This window comes from Camelus ferus, chromosome 31 (assembly GCF_009834535.1).
Source record: "Camelus ferus isolate YT-003-E chromosome 31, BCGSAC_Cfer_1.0, whole genome shotgun sequence".
Classification (NCBI taxonomy): Eukaryota; Metazoa; Chordata; class Mammalia; order Artiodactyla; family Camelidae; genus Camelus; species Camelus ferus.
This window is the reverse complement of record NC_045726.1, coordinates 10,202,134-10,219,579: the sequence shown is the minus strand read 5'-3', so window position 1 is coordinate 10,219,579 and position 17,446 is coordinate 10,202,134. Positions and strand designations below refer to the sequence as shown.

At 51.0% G+C, this 17,446-nt stretch overlaps 1 protein-coding gene across 1 annotated transcript in view; it reads right to left on the bottom strand.

Moving 5' to 3' along the window:
- The window catches only part of SCARA5 (scavenger receptor class A member 5), a 96,170-nt gene that overhangs the window by 17,662 nt on the left and 61,062 nt on the right, over positions 1–17,446 (bottom strand). Inside the window, 3 exon segments of the mRNA XM_032471043.1 lie at positions 11,952–12,008; positions 13,752–13,850; positions 15,879–15,959. Coding sequence (XP_032326934.1) covers positions 11,952–12,008; positions 13,752–13,850; positions 15,879–15,959 — 237 coding nt within the window.

Below are 17,446 nucleotides of genomic sequence, written 5' to 3'. Positions count from 1 at the left end.
AAGACTGGATAAAGAAGCTATGGTATATTTATACAGTGGAATACTACTCAGCCATAAAAATAATAAAATAATGCTATTTGCAGCAACATGGATGGACCTGGAGAATGTCATTCTAAGTGAAATTAGCCAAAAAAAGAAAGAAAAATACCATATATCATCACTTATATGTGGAATCTAAAAAAAAAAAAGACAAATGAACTTATTACAAAATAGAAACAGACTCACAGACAGAAAACAAACTTATAGTAACCGAGGAAAAGAGGTGGAAAGGGATAAATTGGGAGTTTGAGATTTGCAGATACTAAGTACTATATATAAAACAGATAAACTACAAGTTCATAACTATAGCCCAGGGAACTACATTCAGTATCTTGTAGTAACTTGTGGTGAAAGAGAATATGAAAACGAATATATGTATGTTCCTGTATGACTGGAGCATTGTGCTGTACACCAGAAATTGACACAACATTGTAAACTGACTATACAACAATAAAAATATAAATAATAAAAAAAAATTTTTTAAAACAATGAATTTAACCCTTGAACTGTTACCTTCTACCCCAAATGCATAGAAACAGTTTGGCTTCTCTTAAGTCTTACAGGAGGACGAAGATGGCAGGATTGACTTCACGAAGCACGGCTACTGCCGAGTTTGTATTTGAAAATGAACATGTTGCTGTTTCCAGTCAGGGAGGGATAAACCAGCCTTAGCTTTTGAGAGAAGTGACAGTATTCAGTGATGTCCAGGGTGATTCTACTTCCCGGGCACAGCAAGGCTGCTGCCCAGGGAGCAGGAGCAAGCGGGGCTCAGCCCTCCTCCAGTTGGATGACTCTTCCCCTAACCTCCTCTGCTCTCCTCAGGGCACAGTTCCTAATTTCTTAGCATATTAGGGGAGGGGGACAGGGGCGTTGGCAGAAGACTGGCTCCTGCTGTCAGCAAGTTTCTGCTCACTAACTCATTAGGCAAGGCAGCTCCAGAATGGTCCAGGAATGCGGCGCTACGGCTAAGGCCACTCTGGGGCTCTGCGTGCACATCTTACAATTCTAATAAGTGGGGATTCTTTTCTCAAAACAAATATCTTTGCTCTCTTTGCTTTGTAAATATATCTGTAGGAAAAGCAAGGTCCCAGATAAAGCAGGCTGGGTCTACCCCAGAGTCCCCTGGCACTGAAGTCTGAGCCCCAGAGCTGGAAGGGGCTCTGGACGTTGGCCTTGAACCCTCCCTCTCCCACTTCAAATACAGGAATCCTCCCCACTCTGTATCTGACAGCCACTCATTCTGCCTCTGGGAGTGGAAGGGAACTTGACAGTATCTCTTGGGAACCCATCCCAGGATTTAAGAACCGGCATCTGGTTTCGTTCACAGGGCGCTGGCATCTCTAGACAGCTGCAGCATTTTCTCATCCAGCTACTTCCTACCTTATTTTACACTATTTGCTTTAGGTTTTGCATTTATAATTGGGCACCGAGATGTGGAATATCTTTCTCTTTCTCCAGCGTCTTGTCGGAGCCCAACCCAGGGAGCCGCTGCATTATTCGGCCCCGCAGTGGGTCTGGAAGGACAGCTTAACCACCTCAGAACCGGCTTCCAGGGCTGGGATAGCCTTAGAAATACCCACTGCCTGGGGGGCCTGTCCACCCCTGGCTCAGAGCTGTCCCAAACCCAGCTACAACAGAGGCAGGTTCAGGATGCCACCTGAGAGAGCTTGCAAGTCAAGGATGGATGGGGAGGGAGACGAATCAATGTGCACTCAGTCCCCACAACCCATCAGGCCCCATGCAGAGGGCTCCAAGCCCACAGTTTCTCCTCCACTCTTCACAAGAGCTCCAGGACTTAGTCATTAGGACTCTCACTTCACAGAGGAAGAAACGGGCCCAGAGAAGTCAAATCACTTGCCTAGGGTCACACAGCTGCTCCGAGGTGGAGCCGGGGAGAAGAGAAAAGGCCTTTCATTTTCAGAACCACAGAGCCAACGGGCGGAGTGATCACTTAAGACAGATATTTAATAACAGCCCTCCTTATACGTGAAGCACCTTTCATCTGCCTCCCAGCAGCCCTCTGAGTCTGCAGAAATTCATGTGTTTAGGAGAAAGCGCCTGAGACTTAAAGCAGCAGTTCCTGGCCCTGGGTGGCATGTAAGAATGACCTGGGGTGCTCTAAAATCCGCCAGTGGGGAAGAGGGGCGTATTTTTGAGGAGTTCGCAGGTGATGTAAACGCGCAGCCAGGGCTAAAAGCACTGTTGGAGAGGGCGGATCTGGGATCCACCCGGGGCTGCACAACTGAACCGCAGCCGGGGCCTGGGGGGTGAGCACACTGTCACCTCCTCTTCGAGGGTCTCCCTGACCTGTGGCCCCCGTGTAGGCTCCCCACAGATGAGAGAGAGCACAGCACCGCTCCCTCTGCCGCATCTGCATGCACGCACCACTCTAAGCTCCGTGGGAGCGACAGGCTTTCAGCACCCTTGTGGGTCCCAGTCGCAGGCAGAGGCCTGGCATGTCGCCATCAATAAACGGTACTGAATGAACGAGTGAGTCAATGAGTGAATAAATGAATGGATGGATGAAGGCTTCTAGGAACAGAAGTGGCCCCGAAATCCCCCAGAACCTGCTTGGCTGTGCACCAGAAGGGCTGGAGAGCCCAGGAAAGTTTGCTTTTCAGGAGAAGCGAGGAGTGTCATCCCGGAGCCTCACAGCTCCTTTAGGTGTGTTTATCCTGCCTTCCGGGCCCTGCCAAAGCAAAACAAGTTGAAAGAAAGGAGGTTGTGGGGAACAGAAATAAACACATGGGGCTGGGAAAACAGGCTCTGATTCTCTGCAGCTGCAGAGTCGAGCCCCAGGGATAATCTGGACCAGCTGCCCATTAAGGAAGCTGAACTTTTCTTCTCCTGTGAAGAAAGAACTCCCCGTGCCCCCAGCTGGCCTGCATCACGAGGGCTCTGTGCCCGCCTAGACAGGGCACTGCTGTCTTCCCCGACATCCACGGGAAATGTGGTCCATATGGGAAGGACGGGAGCCATCCCACAAGCCTAAGGAATTTCTGGTCGGGCTCTGCCGGAGGGCATCACTTTTAAAATGAAATGTGGTCTGGCCTGTGGGTGCACTTTATCAAATGCTACTTCCTAATGGTAATCTACTCTAAATAAAGTGATTTATGCTGCTTCAAAGCACTTTTGTTAGACGATCTCATTTGATCTTTGCAGTCCTCCTCCAGGGTGGGCGTAAGATACCCATTTCACAGATGAGGAAGCTGAGACTCAGAGAAGGAAAGTGACTTTCTCAAGGTCACGAGATGCAGTGGCCACAGCAGAGTCACAGCTGGGTCTCCAGCCCCACAGCCCCACCAGCCACTGAACTGTGTCTCTGATTGGGGGTCACATGGAGATACCCGGGACTTAACTGGGCAGAAGAAATAGCAGAAGTATCTCTCATTGTCACTGCACTTTTCATGCTGGATTTCTTTTTAACTGTTGTCTCACCCATCGGTCTCCCCAGCTCTACTGCATAGTCTTTGGAAGCTGGGAGTTTGTCTTGGATGATTTTGCTTCTCTAATGCCCTAGTCACGACCGCCTGGCTCCGAGCAGATGTTCAATGAAAATGTGTCTGATGGAATAATAAATGAAGCACTTCCCCTGCCCAGTCCTGCAGCAGGGGCTTACCCCATCGCAGTAGGAGGATGTCGCCAACACCCAGGGGCTCTGCTCAGAGCTGGATTTGTGGGAATTTACTGGGCAGCCCAGGTGGAGCGGTGAGTCCTTGGCCTTACTTTTGCTCCTGGGCCTCTCAAAGGGCGGTGAGCAGTCGGTGCGAGTCAGTCAGCCATTAGGACTAGAAAGAAATGCAGGGCAGCCGGGAGAAAGGCTCTGATGCTGAACTCTGATCTTGCCACACCTATAGCTGTGGGGACGCGCTAATGTTTATAGGCCTCCCTCTAAAGGCTCGTGGACTGTCGCCTTTCCCTCCAGGGCTCCTGCCCGGGACTAGTGGCCTTTCCTAAGAAGTCTCTTTCACACTTTCTGCCTTCGTTCACTCTGTCCCCGCCCTGCCCTGTTTCCTCTCTCGGTTCTGCTCTCTTTCAAGTTCAAGGTCTGAGACCCCAGGCTGGGATGCTTCCCCACCAACATATTATAAATCCTGAAAGACAGGACCTAGGATTCCTGCATAGAGATTTACCACTTTCCAGCTCTCTGACCTTGGGCACATGATTTAACTGCTCAGAATAATGTCCTCATCTGTCAAATGGGATAATAACATGTACCTTAAAGAGTTCTTCTGAAATAGGAGGCACTCAGGTACTGGGGTGGTCTGTTCTCAATAAACAGTACTGAACTCAATATAAGCCTCAAGGACCATGGTGGGGACAGAGGCACAGAGGCAAGGGACTCGCCCAGACTTTGAGTCAGTAAGGAAGCCAGCCGTGACCTCCCCCACCCCCGGCGGCATCCACAGGACCTCCCAGGATGTCCACAGGCTTTGTCTCCCTCTTCCTTCCACCAGAATTCCACAACAGCACTCTTTAGAAGAGGGGCTGAAACCCAGCGCTAAGGCAAGTAAGTCCATCTAGCTAACGGGTTCCAAGCACACCCCCGGGGGATTTTCCATGGTCAAAGGACACGAGGGGGAGTGGAGGCATGAAGTTAATGCAGTGGCAGCTAATGCTGATAAAGTTACATCAGAAAGACTCAGCGGGGACCTCCAGGATTTAATCTAGTGCCTGCAGCAGGCTTTTCCTCCCAACCTAAGATGAGTGAGTGCAGGGTCACGGGGATGAAGAACAATTCCTGAGTTTGTTGAATTGCTTTCTCAATAAACAGTTTAACCATTCCTGATTTTAATGTACGTCTCAATTTAGAAACTTATTCATACAAAACCCACATCAAACACCAAAACTTTAATACTTTAGTGATTCCAAGGCATCATTTTTGTAGAAAATGTTAATTTTTCTCCACCTAGCCCTCCGCTGTGGCCCTCAGCTGGTTCCTGCTTTCACTGAGCATCTCTGTATCTAGGATACAGATATTAGCGGGCCTGTTAATGACCTCCCAGCACCTCTCTGCTTCTCTTCAAGACCTCAGGTTCCCTCAAGAGGGCTGCACATCTCTAGGGCCCAGGCTGCAGCTCTTCCTCTCCCTTTTATAAGCCGGGAATGTCAGTGGCTATCTCAGCCGTTCCTGACTCTTAGGCAGCCCCCGGACCTCACCACACACCCCCATTTCATCTCCCCCCACCACTTCTCCTTTGAGAAGCCAGGTCTTGTGTTTTTTCAGGCTTTCTCGGATCTACATGAAGCCATCAAACCAAAGGTGGCTCAGATTAATCGGAACTGAGCTGCTTTCTGCAGGGAGCAATTTGAAGCTCTCCTGGAAGGGGTCACTAGGAAGCTTTCAGGAAAATCACTGGATTTGTTTTTGGAAGGCTTAAGATGGGCTCTTGGCAAAGCAGAAGGCCGACAAGGCCAGGTCCCATCCTCTGCGCGGAACAGGAGAGAAAAGAGGAAACTGCACCGGGCGGGGCCCAGCCAGTGGCCTCAGGGCCACACAGCCAGGTCAGAAGGGGACTCGGATCTCAGGACTGCAGCTCCACGGCCTCAGCTGCTCCCGGGGGCGTGTGGTTCATCTTCTCAGGAAATGTGTTTCTGAAAAACAGGACTTTCTACAAGGGAAGCAGCTCAACCAAGAGCAGGAGCAGGAGCAGGAGCGGCAGAGAAACATGGACCCGGAACAGCGACCTTTCCGTGGCAGGAAGGGCCCGTCTGCCGGGTGCCGGCACCAGCAGAGGTGCGGAGGGCCACTGGCGACGGCTGGGGTGCCGTTGTCATGGCCTTGGTCCTGGCTCTAGTCTGGTCTCCCCCTGGTCAGCCACCTCTCACTGCTGCCAGGTCAGCCCCTGCTTACAGCCCGACTGGGCTGCCCGGTGCCCAGAAATCAAGCCTGAACTCCTGACCATTGATCCCTGAATACCTCGCTGGTCTTATTTTTTGCTTCCTGCATCCCAAACCTTTGCTGTGCCAAACGATTTGGGTTTATCAGACAGTGTTCTGCTGTTTCATGCACAGTTCTTTTTACCTGGAATACCTTCACCTCCTCCATGCACCTGTGGGACACCAACTTGCCCTTCAAGACTTCAAGACTCGGGTCAAAGACACCTCATCGAGTGACCCCCTTTGTACGTACATCTACTCAAGACACTCTCCCGTGATTGTTACATGTCCTTCTTACCGGCCAGCCTGTGAGCTCCTCCAGGTGAGGCCAGGCCCTACTCACCTGGGTTCCCCAGCCCTCAGCCAGCGCCTGGTCGACAGCAAAGGCTCAGTAAACGTTCACTAAATAAGTGAATTACAATGCTTTCTTCCTATACGTCTCCTTCCTTCCACACATCTGTCTTTCCTCACTCAGTCTCGCCTCTGCTCCCTCCCAAAGCCAGCTCCATGCTGGGCAAGCCTGTTTTCTGATCCGCAGGCTTCTGGCCTTTGCCGTCCTGCTCAGTTTTCATCTGGCTCCCAATGATCCTCACTTCCCACCTGCTTGCACTCATGTCTCTCTCTCTGGTGTCTCCTGCTCTGCTGCAGCCAGCACTGGAAACCGTGTTTGCTGCAGAACCATTTTTCTGAGCTAGGTGTGTGTCCTTATGTATTTTCAGTCACTGGATATAAACAGAGGAAACATTTGAAAATCACTTCTCCTCTCCACCCATCCCGGGATGTTTGCAGCTGTCAGGCACTCACTGTGTAAGGACAAAGAGAAGTGACGGACGAAGGCATAGACCGAACTCAATCACACAAGCACGAAGGATGCAAGAAGCCAGCGAGTGGGGAGGGCTTCGCTGGCAGAGGCAGAACCACCCGACTTTGGTGTGAAAACTTGAGTCCGGTCCATCTCAGAGCCACCGAAGCAGGGGAGGCAGCCAAGGCTTGGTGTATTTACCAGCAAACTCTGAGATGGGGAAGAGTAGCTTAAAAGTAACTGAGCATCTAAAAAGTACAACCAACTAGTGAGTATAACAAAAAAGAAGCAGACTCACAGATACAGAGAACAAACTAGTGGTTGCCAGTGGGGAGAGGAAAGGGGGGAGGGGCAATTCAGGGGGAGGGGATTGAGAGGTACAGTGAGGTATTAAGTAGGCCACAGGGATGGACTGTACAGGACAGGGAATCTAGCCAATATTTTGGGATAACTGTAAATGGAGTATAACCTCTAAAAATTGTGACTCATTTTGTGGCCCACCTGTAACTTACATAATGTTTTATATCAAGTATACTTCAATTAAAGTAAATTTAGGGAAAAAAGTGAGCATTGCTAAGGGAGAAATGAGCAGATCATATGAAACCCACTAAGAATAGACAGAAGCCCACGAGGAGGACCCTAGGCTGTCAAAGGCCAGGGAGAATAAGAACAAAAGGTATGGGGGATGGAATAGCTCAAGTGGTAGAGTGTGTGCTTAGCATGCAGGAAGTCCTGGGTTCAATACCCAGGACCTCCTCCAAGAATAAATAAACCTAATTACCTCCCCTCACAAAAACAAACAAAAATTTTTTTAAAAGAATAAAAAAAATAATCCAAGATGGCAGCAGAAGTTGGGCTCCAGACCTGACTTGAGTCCTAGCCCTGCCCCGTGGGAACTTGGGTGGCTCCGGGCAGGTTCCTTAGCCTCTGCCCTCAGCCTCTGCACCTCTCTGCCATCGATGTAATTATGTCTCCGGAGTAGGACTGAAGAATTAAGGGAACTGTCGCGCATGGAAACTCTGTACCTCCAGGTGCAAGTTGGTTAGCCATGTTGCATGAGTGGCTACTTTTTCTTGGAAGTGTGGTTTACTTTTAAATCATATTGTTGCTGGGGTATGACAGTTGTATCCAGAATTGAGGATGTATATGCAGTGAAGTTCATAAACAAATATAATTCTAGTAGCTCTGTCTCTCAGGCCAGAAAGAAATGTTACCTTCTGGTGCCACACTATCTCACACAGGTTCCCCGGGTCACCCGGCACAGCCAGCTGCGGGATGAGGGAAGGGAACTCACAGACTCCTACGTACTGTCTTTGCATTCCTTATTCTAAAACAGAGATGGAGACATCTCAGCAGTAAAGGAAAACACTGTCTAGAAACCACCATCCTAATACTTTATTCTGAGCTTATACTGCACGCTGGGGAGCCCACTGGTCCCCACTTCCAGCCTCCCCCCACCAACCTACTTCCTGAAATACTGAAAACACACACAAGGTGTTAAACATTTTTCAAGTTTTCTGAGATGCTATTGATAGTTGTCAGCAAACACTGGCTTGGAATTTACCCCTGGGTCATTCTGCATATTTTTTTTTCCATGTGAAACCAAATTGAGGAAGCATTTTTAAACCATCTGAATTTATATCCTGCTTTAAATTCATGTGGTGGGGCTCACACAAAACTGGATCCTTTACCCACTCCCTAGCTGCTAAAGTACTATTTATTTTTCTTGCCAATGGACCATATATGAGGGTAAAACAAATGTCCTTCTGTCTTGAGATGTATATAGATAACTTTTTTTTTTCCTTTCCTGGCCAAACTCTCAAAAGCCAAACATCTAACAGAATGACTGATCTCACTCTTGCCTGAAACAACAAAAAAACCCTTTACCTCTCATCAAGCAGAAATCTGGATCTCTGTATTCTAGACCCAACTTGGCCATGACCTCGCTGGGGCACTGTGGGAACCCTCTCCAGCTCTGTTCAGTGAATGGGTGGGAGTGGGCTCGGGAGTCAGGGGAAGAATTGGTGAAAAACACCATCCAACTTGAAAATTCTATGACTCCAGACCAAAACATGGGCAAACAATTGCAAGATCTTGTTCTCATAAAGAATTTTAATATTGACTTAAAGCATGGGTCCTGAGAAGTCTTTTCTGTAATACTCTCCTCAAAGGAAACCCCCTCATTTCCCGTTCTGACCAGAGTGTCTGTGTTTCTCTCATCAATCTCTTTAATGTAGTAACATCCCCACCTGCTGGAACTTTAGGTTTTTGCTGCTAAAAGTGAGAGGTGTTTGGTAAAGGTCCCAGGGCTCATGAACAAGCTGGTTCCAGAGGAGGCTTTCTCGTCCACAGCATCCCTTTTTGAAGGAGGGTGGAGCCCTGGTGCTGAGAACTCCTTCTTCCCAGTGGATCTCACGGTGGGGCTGCCCTGGGCCCCCAGGATGACTCAGAACCCCCCAGAAGCGGACACTCAGGGTTTGTCAGAATTTCCGCACTTTTCTGAAAGTTGATTCCTGCTTCCCTCCTCAGAACCCCAGTCCCAGAGATCCAGTTAATGCCTCTGGGACTGGAGCTTCTTGGAAACCTAACCAGGAGTCTGAATACAGTGTGGGTTTGGCGTGGTCAGAGGCAGGCCAGGGGGCGGAGGCCGTGGGAAGGCCCGGGTCTCAGCCCCGCATTGCTTCAGTGGCCCCAGTTCAGCCTCAGGCCCGACACCTGCATCTCCAGGTGAGCGCATCACTGAGGGGTTTAATGAGCCCCACCCTACTCTTCAAGACCAGAGACCTGAGCTCTCATTCCAGGGAAGTCCGAGGCCTGGGTTTCTGGTTCAGCCTCTACCTCTGTCCTGGGAGTCGCTGTTCCCCACTCTGGGCCTCTGAGAAGGGGAGGTGGCCAGCTGGCTGTCCAGTCTGGTGCTCCTGCCATCCGGGGATGTCTGCCTCGTTCCTCGCACGCTGTGTAAGGCTGCCTGTCTGTGGGGCTGTTCCTGCCGAGCCACCTCATTTTCTAGCTCCATCACTGATGCAGACATTTCTGGGTCTTGTCAGGGGGCTGGTACCTGAGCTCTGGGCTCCAGGTACAGCCTCTCAGGGCAGGAAAGAACATGTCAGTCCCCGAGGAGGGGCCCTCCAGGGCTGACATCAGCCTCCTGCAGAGCAGTCAGTAGACTCCAGGGCCAAGTGGATTAGATCCCCTTCCTCAGAGCTCCCCACCCATGCCAGGGGGAGCTCTCCCCACCCCCCATACTGTGCTCCCAGCCTCAGAGCCCAGTCCCAGTGCAGACCCAACCAGCTGGGCTCCAGAGGCAAGGTAAACAGTGATAAAGCATCCTTGGGATGCTCAGTGCCTGGTGACCACCACCTCTCCCAGGCTCGGCTAGCACAGCCCACCCCATCCTCTCAAGTCAGCTGAAAAACAGCTGCCCAAGAGTCCTGACCAGCACGGCTTGGTCTCTGGGCAGCGTTTCTGATCTCCCTCTCAAAGGTCATCTTTCCACAGTTCTTCCCTTCCTGCCACCCCCATCAGAAGTTATTTATGTCGCACAGCTAGATGCCACGGTCCTTCCCAGCTACCTTGGCGGCATCCCATCAGAAGCCAGTCAACAAAGAGCAGGAGAAGGCAGCCTTCCAGAGACAAAGCACGGTGCCCAGCCCTTAGATAAGTGTGATTCAGATCTGACACAGATGTTCTGGATCAGATCTAGACTCCCATCCTCTGCCTTCAAAATTTTTGTTTGGCTCCTGCAGGGTCCAACAGACCTCATCTAGCTGGGACACTCCCAGTTAAGCCCCTGGCTGTGCTTGAAAGGGACTCGAGATAACTCTAGAAAGACTGCAAAGCACATAAATTGCTTTGTGGATGACAGTACATCTAAGGTAAGGGCATGTGGAGACCGAGGTGGACACAGGCACACCTCATCCGCGGGTACATCCATCACTTTAGAGTGACAAAGTGTCGTCACAGACGTGTTTCCTGTTTGATCCTTAATCACTGCCCTGGGAAAGGAAAGGGCAGAGGAAGCAGGAGTTAAGCAGAAGGTAACGTTTCAAGGACCCTGGGGCAGAGCGCTATTCAAGAGCAAGGTCTCCTTCTGATCCTGCATGGCTGGGATGGAAACGGCATTTTAAGGATCCACTGAAACCGAAGATCAGTCTTAGGGAAACCCTCAAACTGGGTCCAAAATGTGCATCTGCAGTGTCCCCTTTCCCAGGCCCAGGCTTCCTGAGAGAGATGATGCCAGAGCCCAGATGCCCTAGGAGAGGGCGAACCAGTTGAGCCCTCACCCAGACAGCAGCACTTCGGAGCCCAACCAACACTGGATGCTGGTGCCAGGATTTTTTTTTTTTTCCCCCTGAAACTTGGCTAGGAGATTTTATTTACTGAAACTTGGCCAGGAGGCTCACTCTTCTCTGGCAATATCTCCAAGGTTCTATGTGTAGCCCTTTGGTGGGGGAGGTGGGAAATAAAAACCCTAGGAAAGAGGGGCAAACAAGGTCAGCTGGCTTCTCTCGTCAGCAGTCTCAGGAAGGACCCTCGTCAGAAAGACGCCCATCATGAGACTTGGTGGTCGGCCAAATAGTGAGATCTCCAGCCTCACTGCTCCGTCAGTGGCAGAGGAGGAAAAGAAACAGGATTCTGCTTTGCCTCTACGCCTTTCCCCAGGTAACTACCCAGGGAGGTCACATATCTTAAGGAGGTCAGTAAGAATGTTAGCGAGTATTTCCAATGACTTTATAAAGTCTGTCTAAATTGATGCATACACGGGATGGTAATAATTAACTGAGTCCTAACCATGTGTCCGATCCTAACCCTGTATCCTAACCATCTGTTACATGGAGTGACTCATTTAATTCTCACAAGGACTCTATGAGGTTAAGAACACTTCTTATCCCCGTGCTATGGATGAGAAAACTGAGGCACACGTTACATAGTGAGGCAGCAGGAAGGGAGCCCAGGCAGTCTGCCTCCAGGCCCTCCTGTACAACCACTGGGCTTACAGCACATCTGGAAATGAGGTCTGTGCCCCTGGGTATAATTATCTCTTGCTGGACCAGCAAAGCCCTGGAGCAGGTAGGGAGTTCCTTTGACACCGGAGCCCTGGCCAGTGGCTCCAGCCTCCAGGCTCCAAAATTCTAGACCCCAAAACTCCAGACCCTGACTGGCGGCTGCCTGGGCACCAGCCACACCTGTGCAGACACAGAACCCCATGACCCCAACAGAATTTCCTTACTGGCATCCCCAGCTCTGTCTCCTTTCTCTCCTTTCTCTCCTTTTGGGCCTCGGTCACCTGAAACAGAAGAGGAAAACTGGCATTGGAAAAGGAAATAAATCCTAATTGTGAATAAAGTCTTATCTGCAGGAGACTTGTTCACCCAAGACCAGTGAAATCCTCCAGCTGGAGCCCACAGCACTGGAGGGCTTGCGTGGCAGGAAGGGTAAGAGCTTGAGCCAATGATGCTGCCTATTCTGCTCACCCTTGGAGGGAGGGTAGGCGGGTACCAAGCTGAGAAATTTCATTCCCTCTTAATTAAAGCACAGAGGGGCAGCACACATAGACTAAAGGGGCACGTGGTATTCAGCAGGAAGAAGACAAAGCACAGACATTCCTATTACATAGCCAAAGTTTTAGAAGTCCAAGTCCAAGGTTGCTCTAATAAGCACAAAGGGCGAAAAGGAGGGAGGGAGGGTCTCCAGCTATAATCAGGCAGATTTACCAGGGGGAGGAGGCTATGAAAATGAGGGAGAGTTTCCAAGGAATTGTGGAATTTCCTTCCCAGGATATGGTTAAAAGAACAGAGCTCTTTCCCCAGCTAGCATCTCACTCTACAAAGAAGTAGGAAGGTCCTGACACCACTCAAGGGAACATTAAAAGGACCAGAGAATTTCTCTTCGAGTACCTCCAGAAAGATATCTGAAAATCAAAAGCTTACAGCATATCCTCTTGTGAAAAGGCAAGCCAGCAAGTTCTAGGGAAGGACGCCTAGTGTGATCAGAGTTTTGGGGGAAAAAAAAAAACGAAGGCAACCATGTATGTAATAGGGATGTGCATAGATAAAGGTCTGGCAGGATATGCTCCAAAGTGTTTACAGTAGTTATTCTGAAGAGTAAGAGCTTAAGAGACAGAGGCGGGGTGACGGAGGGGGGGCACTCATGTTTACTTTATACTTTATATGCTTCTGTATTGTTAAATCGCTTTCAATGAGCATGTGTTGCTTTTTCGATGTGTTTTAAAATCAATTTTTTTAAATGTAGATCACAAAAGGAAGGAAAACCTCAGCCTGATTAATTACCAATCAGAAAGCAGAATAAAAGTTCCCAGTGATCCAAGAGTCAGAGGTCATCTTAGATGTGAGGTGGGAATGATCAGCAGTGCTTTTTTTCTTAGTTTTCATTTTAGCAAGGGAGAAGACAGGGCCTGGGGAAAGAGCGTCAGACTTCCTCTTCTTCTTCTGCAGTAGTGCTGGGAGGTCTAGACGCCCTGGATGTGAATGTGCAAAGGCGGGGCCTGACTCTACAGTGGGCGCCCCTGGATGTGAACAAGGTGGCTCTTAACGGGAAGGAGGAAGAAATTAGAAGAAGCACTATTGGCAATGGAAATCTGAGAACTGATTAAAGTTTTAAATATTTGGGGAATAAAAAGAATACGACCAACTGCGACTGCTCTGGCCATACCGGAGGGTAGGTGGCGGGCCCGGGATGCCGTCCTGGCTTGGCCTCCCCTGTTGCTGACACCAAGCTGCCACCAGGAGAAACACTCCCTTGCTGCATTTCAGCAGCACTTGAGAGTTTACGGCGTTTTCATGCACAGACATCCCTTTTACTTCCTCTGACCACCCTGTGAATCAAGATCTTATGAGGACTTCCGGTTTGGGGATAAGGAAACTGATGTTTAACGAGATGAAGTGACTTGCTCAGGGTCCCCCAGCTGGTCAGTGGCAGAGCCAGGATTTGAAACCGGTCCACACTCCAGCACCCACGTTGGTGTGCAAGGGCGAGCGGTGGGCGAGGGCACACCGAGGTCCGTTGTTACCTTTGAACCCGCGCAGGCCCATGGGTCCCGTGGCTCCCAGCTTCCCGTCATCGCCCTTGGGGCCAGGCAGTCCTGGGGTCCCTCTCTCCCCTGGCAGACCTGGGGGACAAGAGACCAGCTGTGAAGCCTCGGACTTCGAACTGAAAGGGCCCACAGAGGCCATCATCTGGCTCAGCAACGGGCCTCAACCATGCATCCTTCTCTTGCCTCTGCTTCCTGATTCTTCTCGATGAAAGATGCTGCAAAAATAGTGTCCAAAAGGTCAGCACAAAGCTTCCCTGCCAGGACCTTTCATCCATGAGGCTGAACCCCTCCCCCGGAAGGGTCCAGTCCTATGGTGGGTGATGGTGAACATTCCAGAATCATTTGGGAGATATCTCTTTACCTCTTTGCAGAAATTTTTTGAGCCTTTTTTATGTGCCAGGCACTGTTCTGGATGCTTTTCACTAGTATCTTATTTAAGCCTCACCTTAAGCTGAGATACTATGTCACCTGTGTTACAAATGAGGCAATGAAGGCCCAGAGAGGTTAAGTAACCTGCCCAGGGTCATACAGCAGAGAGGGTTGAAGGCAGGATCCCAGCCCTGGTTGGTTGGCTTCATCTCATGCTGGAGGAAAAGGACTCACTGGTACTTAGAATAGAAGGAAGATGAAATTTCTCCCCATCCTGGGCAAAAAAAAAAAAAAAACAAAACCGAAAAGTCCCTTTCTCGTTGTAAACACTGGAAAGTGTAGAGCAGGGGATGGGAGGCCAAAGAGGATGGAGGGAGTCAGCAAGCTCAGCAAACGGGGCAGACAGGCTCCTGGCCACGAGGCCTGGGGCCTGGCCAGCGAGACCCAGAGTCAACAAATGCTTTCACCTCGGAGAGGGCCTTGACCCCAGGGCCTGACCTAAGCCGGCAGTTATCTCTGCAAAGCAGGGCACTCTCGTTAACTAATGAATTGTTCTTTCCAGCTTTGAGTGTTAGCTGTTTTCTTTGGCCTTTTTCCATAACATGGAGAAATCTGTCTCCCAGTTATAATTCCTCTGCAGAAAACGTCAAAAGGCTGGAAGAGGCTGGGGGGCGGCCCACAAGGGTGGCAGGACCTCATAGAGGGGCTTCATTTCTTTGTTTTCCCTCCTAACACAACGTTCCTGGAGCCCAGCAGCCCTGCGGCCACGGAATTCTGAATCTCCTGCAGGATACGCCCAGGGACCCCCCCAGCCTGTCACAAACTAAGGCAGAAGAAGAGGTTCCACAGCTCTGGGAGCCTCTGGGAACACTTAACTCTGTGTTTAGAGAGCTCCACTGAGAGGGGGAGGCTGGGAGTGGAGGCCAGGCCGTGGGCTCTGCCTCCACCATCCTCTTACCCTGTCTCCTGTTTGCAGCCTCCTTATTTAGGAAGGGGATGGTTTGGAGGTATAACTCCTGACATAAATAAGCAGACCTCTTTCCCCCCATATACCTCCCCCTCCTTACATCACCTAGAAGATTACAGGAATACGCTGCTAGAGCTTGGTGCTCACAGCAAAGGCTCAAGAATGGACAGACTGGGGTGCAACACTTGACAAAGTAATGGAACGGGAACTTCCGAGACAAGAAGTCTAAGGGGAACATGCTGTTTCCAGGAGGCCCAAAAGGACCCTCCCCGCCAGCCACCGGCCCTTCCGGGCTGTCACTAGTGTGCGCAGCAGGATGGAGAGGTCAGGAGAGGGGCAGGGATCTACCGACAGGGGCGGGTTCAGCAGGTGCTGGGGAGTCAGGTGTTGGGGATTCAGGACACACTTAGGGGCACAGCGTACTTGACAAGTTGGTCTGGATCGTGGAACACCCCCAACTCCTTCTGATGCCCTGGTCACAGGGACCCTGACTCCTGGCGTGGGAAGTGACTTCAGGGAGCCGTGAGCCTCACGTGCACCCTCTTTCTTCAGCTCTTGGTACCTTCTATGCAAAAGCACCTGCTCCACCCTCTTGTCACACCAACAGCCTCTGGGTCTCTTAACAGGGCAGGGCTTTTGCAGCTGAGCAGATTGAGCACTTTCCCGGAAGCCTCACTGACCCCGATGAGAAAGTAGGGTCAGGGACAGACTGGGGGCCCCTTCCCTTCCTGGTACATCCAGGTCCCTCCCAGGGGCCTCCTCATTACCTCGAAGTCCAGGTAATCCAGGGATTCCAGGCTCGCCTTCCTTCCCTTCATCCCCCTGATCACCTTTGGGGCCGGGTGGTCCTGAAAGGGTTGCAAACAGCACTAAGGTTAGGGGACGGCTTTCTGGAACAGGTCACCTGCAAAGGAAACAAAAATTCCCTCCCAAAGTGAGGACGGGTCAGTATGATGCTTTGGAAACACACAGGGCCCCACCTAGTCCAGTCTTCGTGTGTGTGTGTGTGTATGTGCATGCACGTGCGCACAGGGGGGAGGTGGGAATTAGGGAGGGCTTCCTGGAAGAAGTAACATCCAAAGTGAAATTTCAAGAGGAACAGAAGGTGGCTAAGTAAAGGGAGGAGTGGGAGAGTGTTATGGACTGAATGTCCATGCCCCGCCCCCCCCACCTCTTGCCACTGCCATCACCAAGTGTGTGTGCTGAGGCCCTGACCCCCATGTGATGGTATTAGGCGGTGGGACCTTTGGGAGATGATTAGGTCTAGATGAGGTCGGGAGGGTGGGGCCTCCGTGATGGGATTAGTGCCCTTGTAAGAAGAGACCCCAGAGAGCCTGTCCCTCCCTCCCTTCCTCAAGCTGGCGCTCACTTTCTCTGCCATAGGGAGACACAGCAAGAAGGCAGCTGTCTGCAAACCCAGAAGAAGGCTCTCACCAGAACCCAACCTGATCTCAGACGTCCAGCCTCCAGAACTGTGAGGAAGAAATCTGTGCTGTTTATGAGGCTCAGTATACGGTACTGTTGGAGCAGCCTTAACTAGGACAGTGAAAGAGGACAGTTGCAGGCAGAGAGAACCATCCCTGCGTGCAATTAAACATAAGAGAGACCTGTGAGTCAGGACGGGATGAGAAGCTGGAGGGCATGACATGATAAGAAGGGGGAGAAAGTCGAGGGTCTTGAAGGTCCGGCCTTAGGGTTGAACTTGACCCCGAAGACACCAGAAGCCACAGGAGGGGCCTGCACGAAGAGTGTGATCAGACCTGCCCCAGAGGAAGACCGCTCGGGCTGGGGTGCTGGAAAATGGATGGGAGCAGAGGGAAAGCAGAGGCGGGGAGGTCAAGGAGGAGGCTGCACCCCAGGTGAGAGGTGATGGAGCCCTGAAGCAGGGACATGGCCGTCGGGAGGGAGGTGAGTGACTGTTAGGAAGTAGAAGAGACCTTGTCTGAACATAGGTCAAAGCCAGGGAGGTAGCCAGGACCGTGTTCGGATTTCTGGCTTGAGTACCTGGACAGAAGGAAGAAGATGGGGTTGCTAACTGCTCCTTCTCGGGGCTTCCTTCCAAGGCGAGGCTCCAGCCCGGCAGGGATTCCAGCACGTGTGACTGGATGCAGTCCCCACACACGGGGTGTGGAGGCCACACAGCCAGCCAGCGAGGGAGGGAGCGAGCTGTGATTTCAGCTCAGGTCGGTCTGGCTCTGTCCACGCCGCCTTGCTCATCACGCTAGACTCTCATCATTCCCAGAATGCACCCGAACCTTCCCGCACTGCAGCCTGCTGTTCCCAGGCTGCTGAACCAGGGTGTCCCCCCCTGAAATCTCCCATCACTGATCCACCG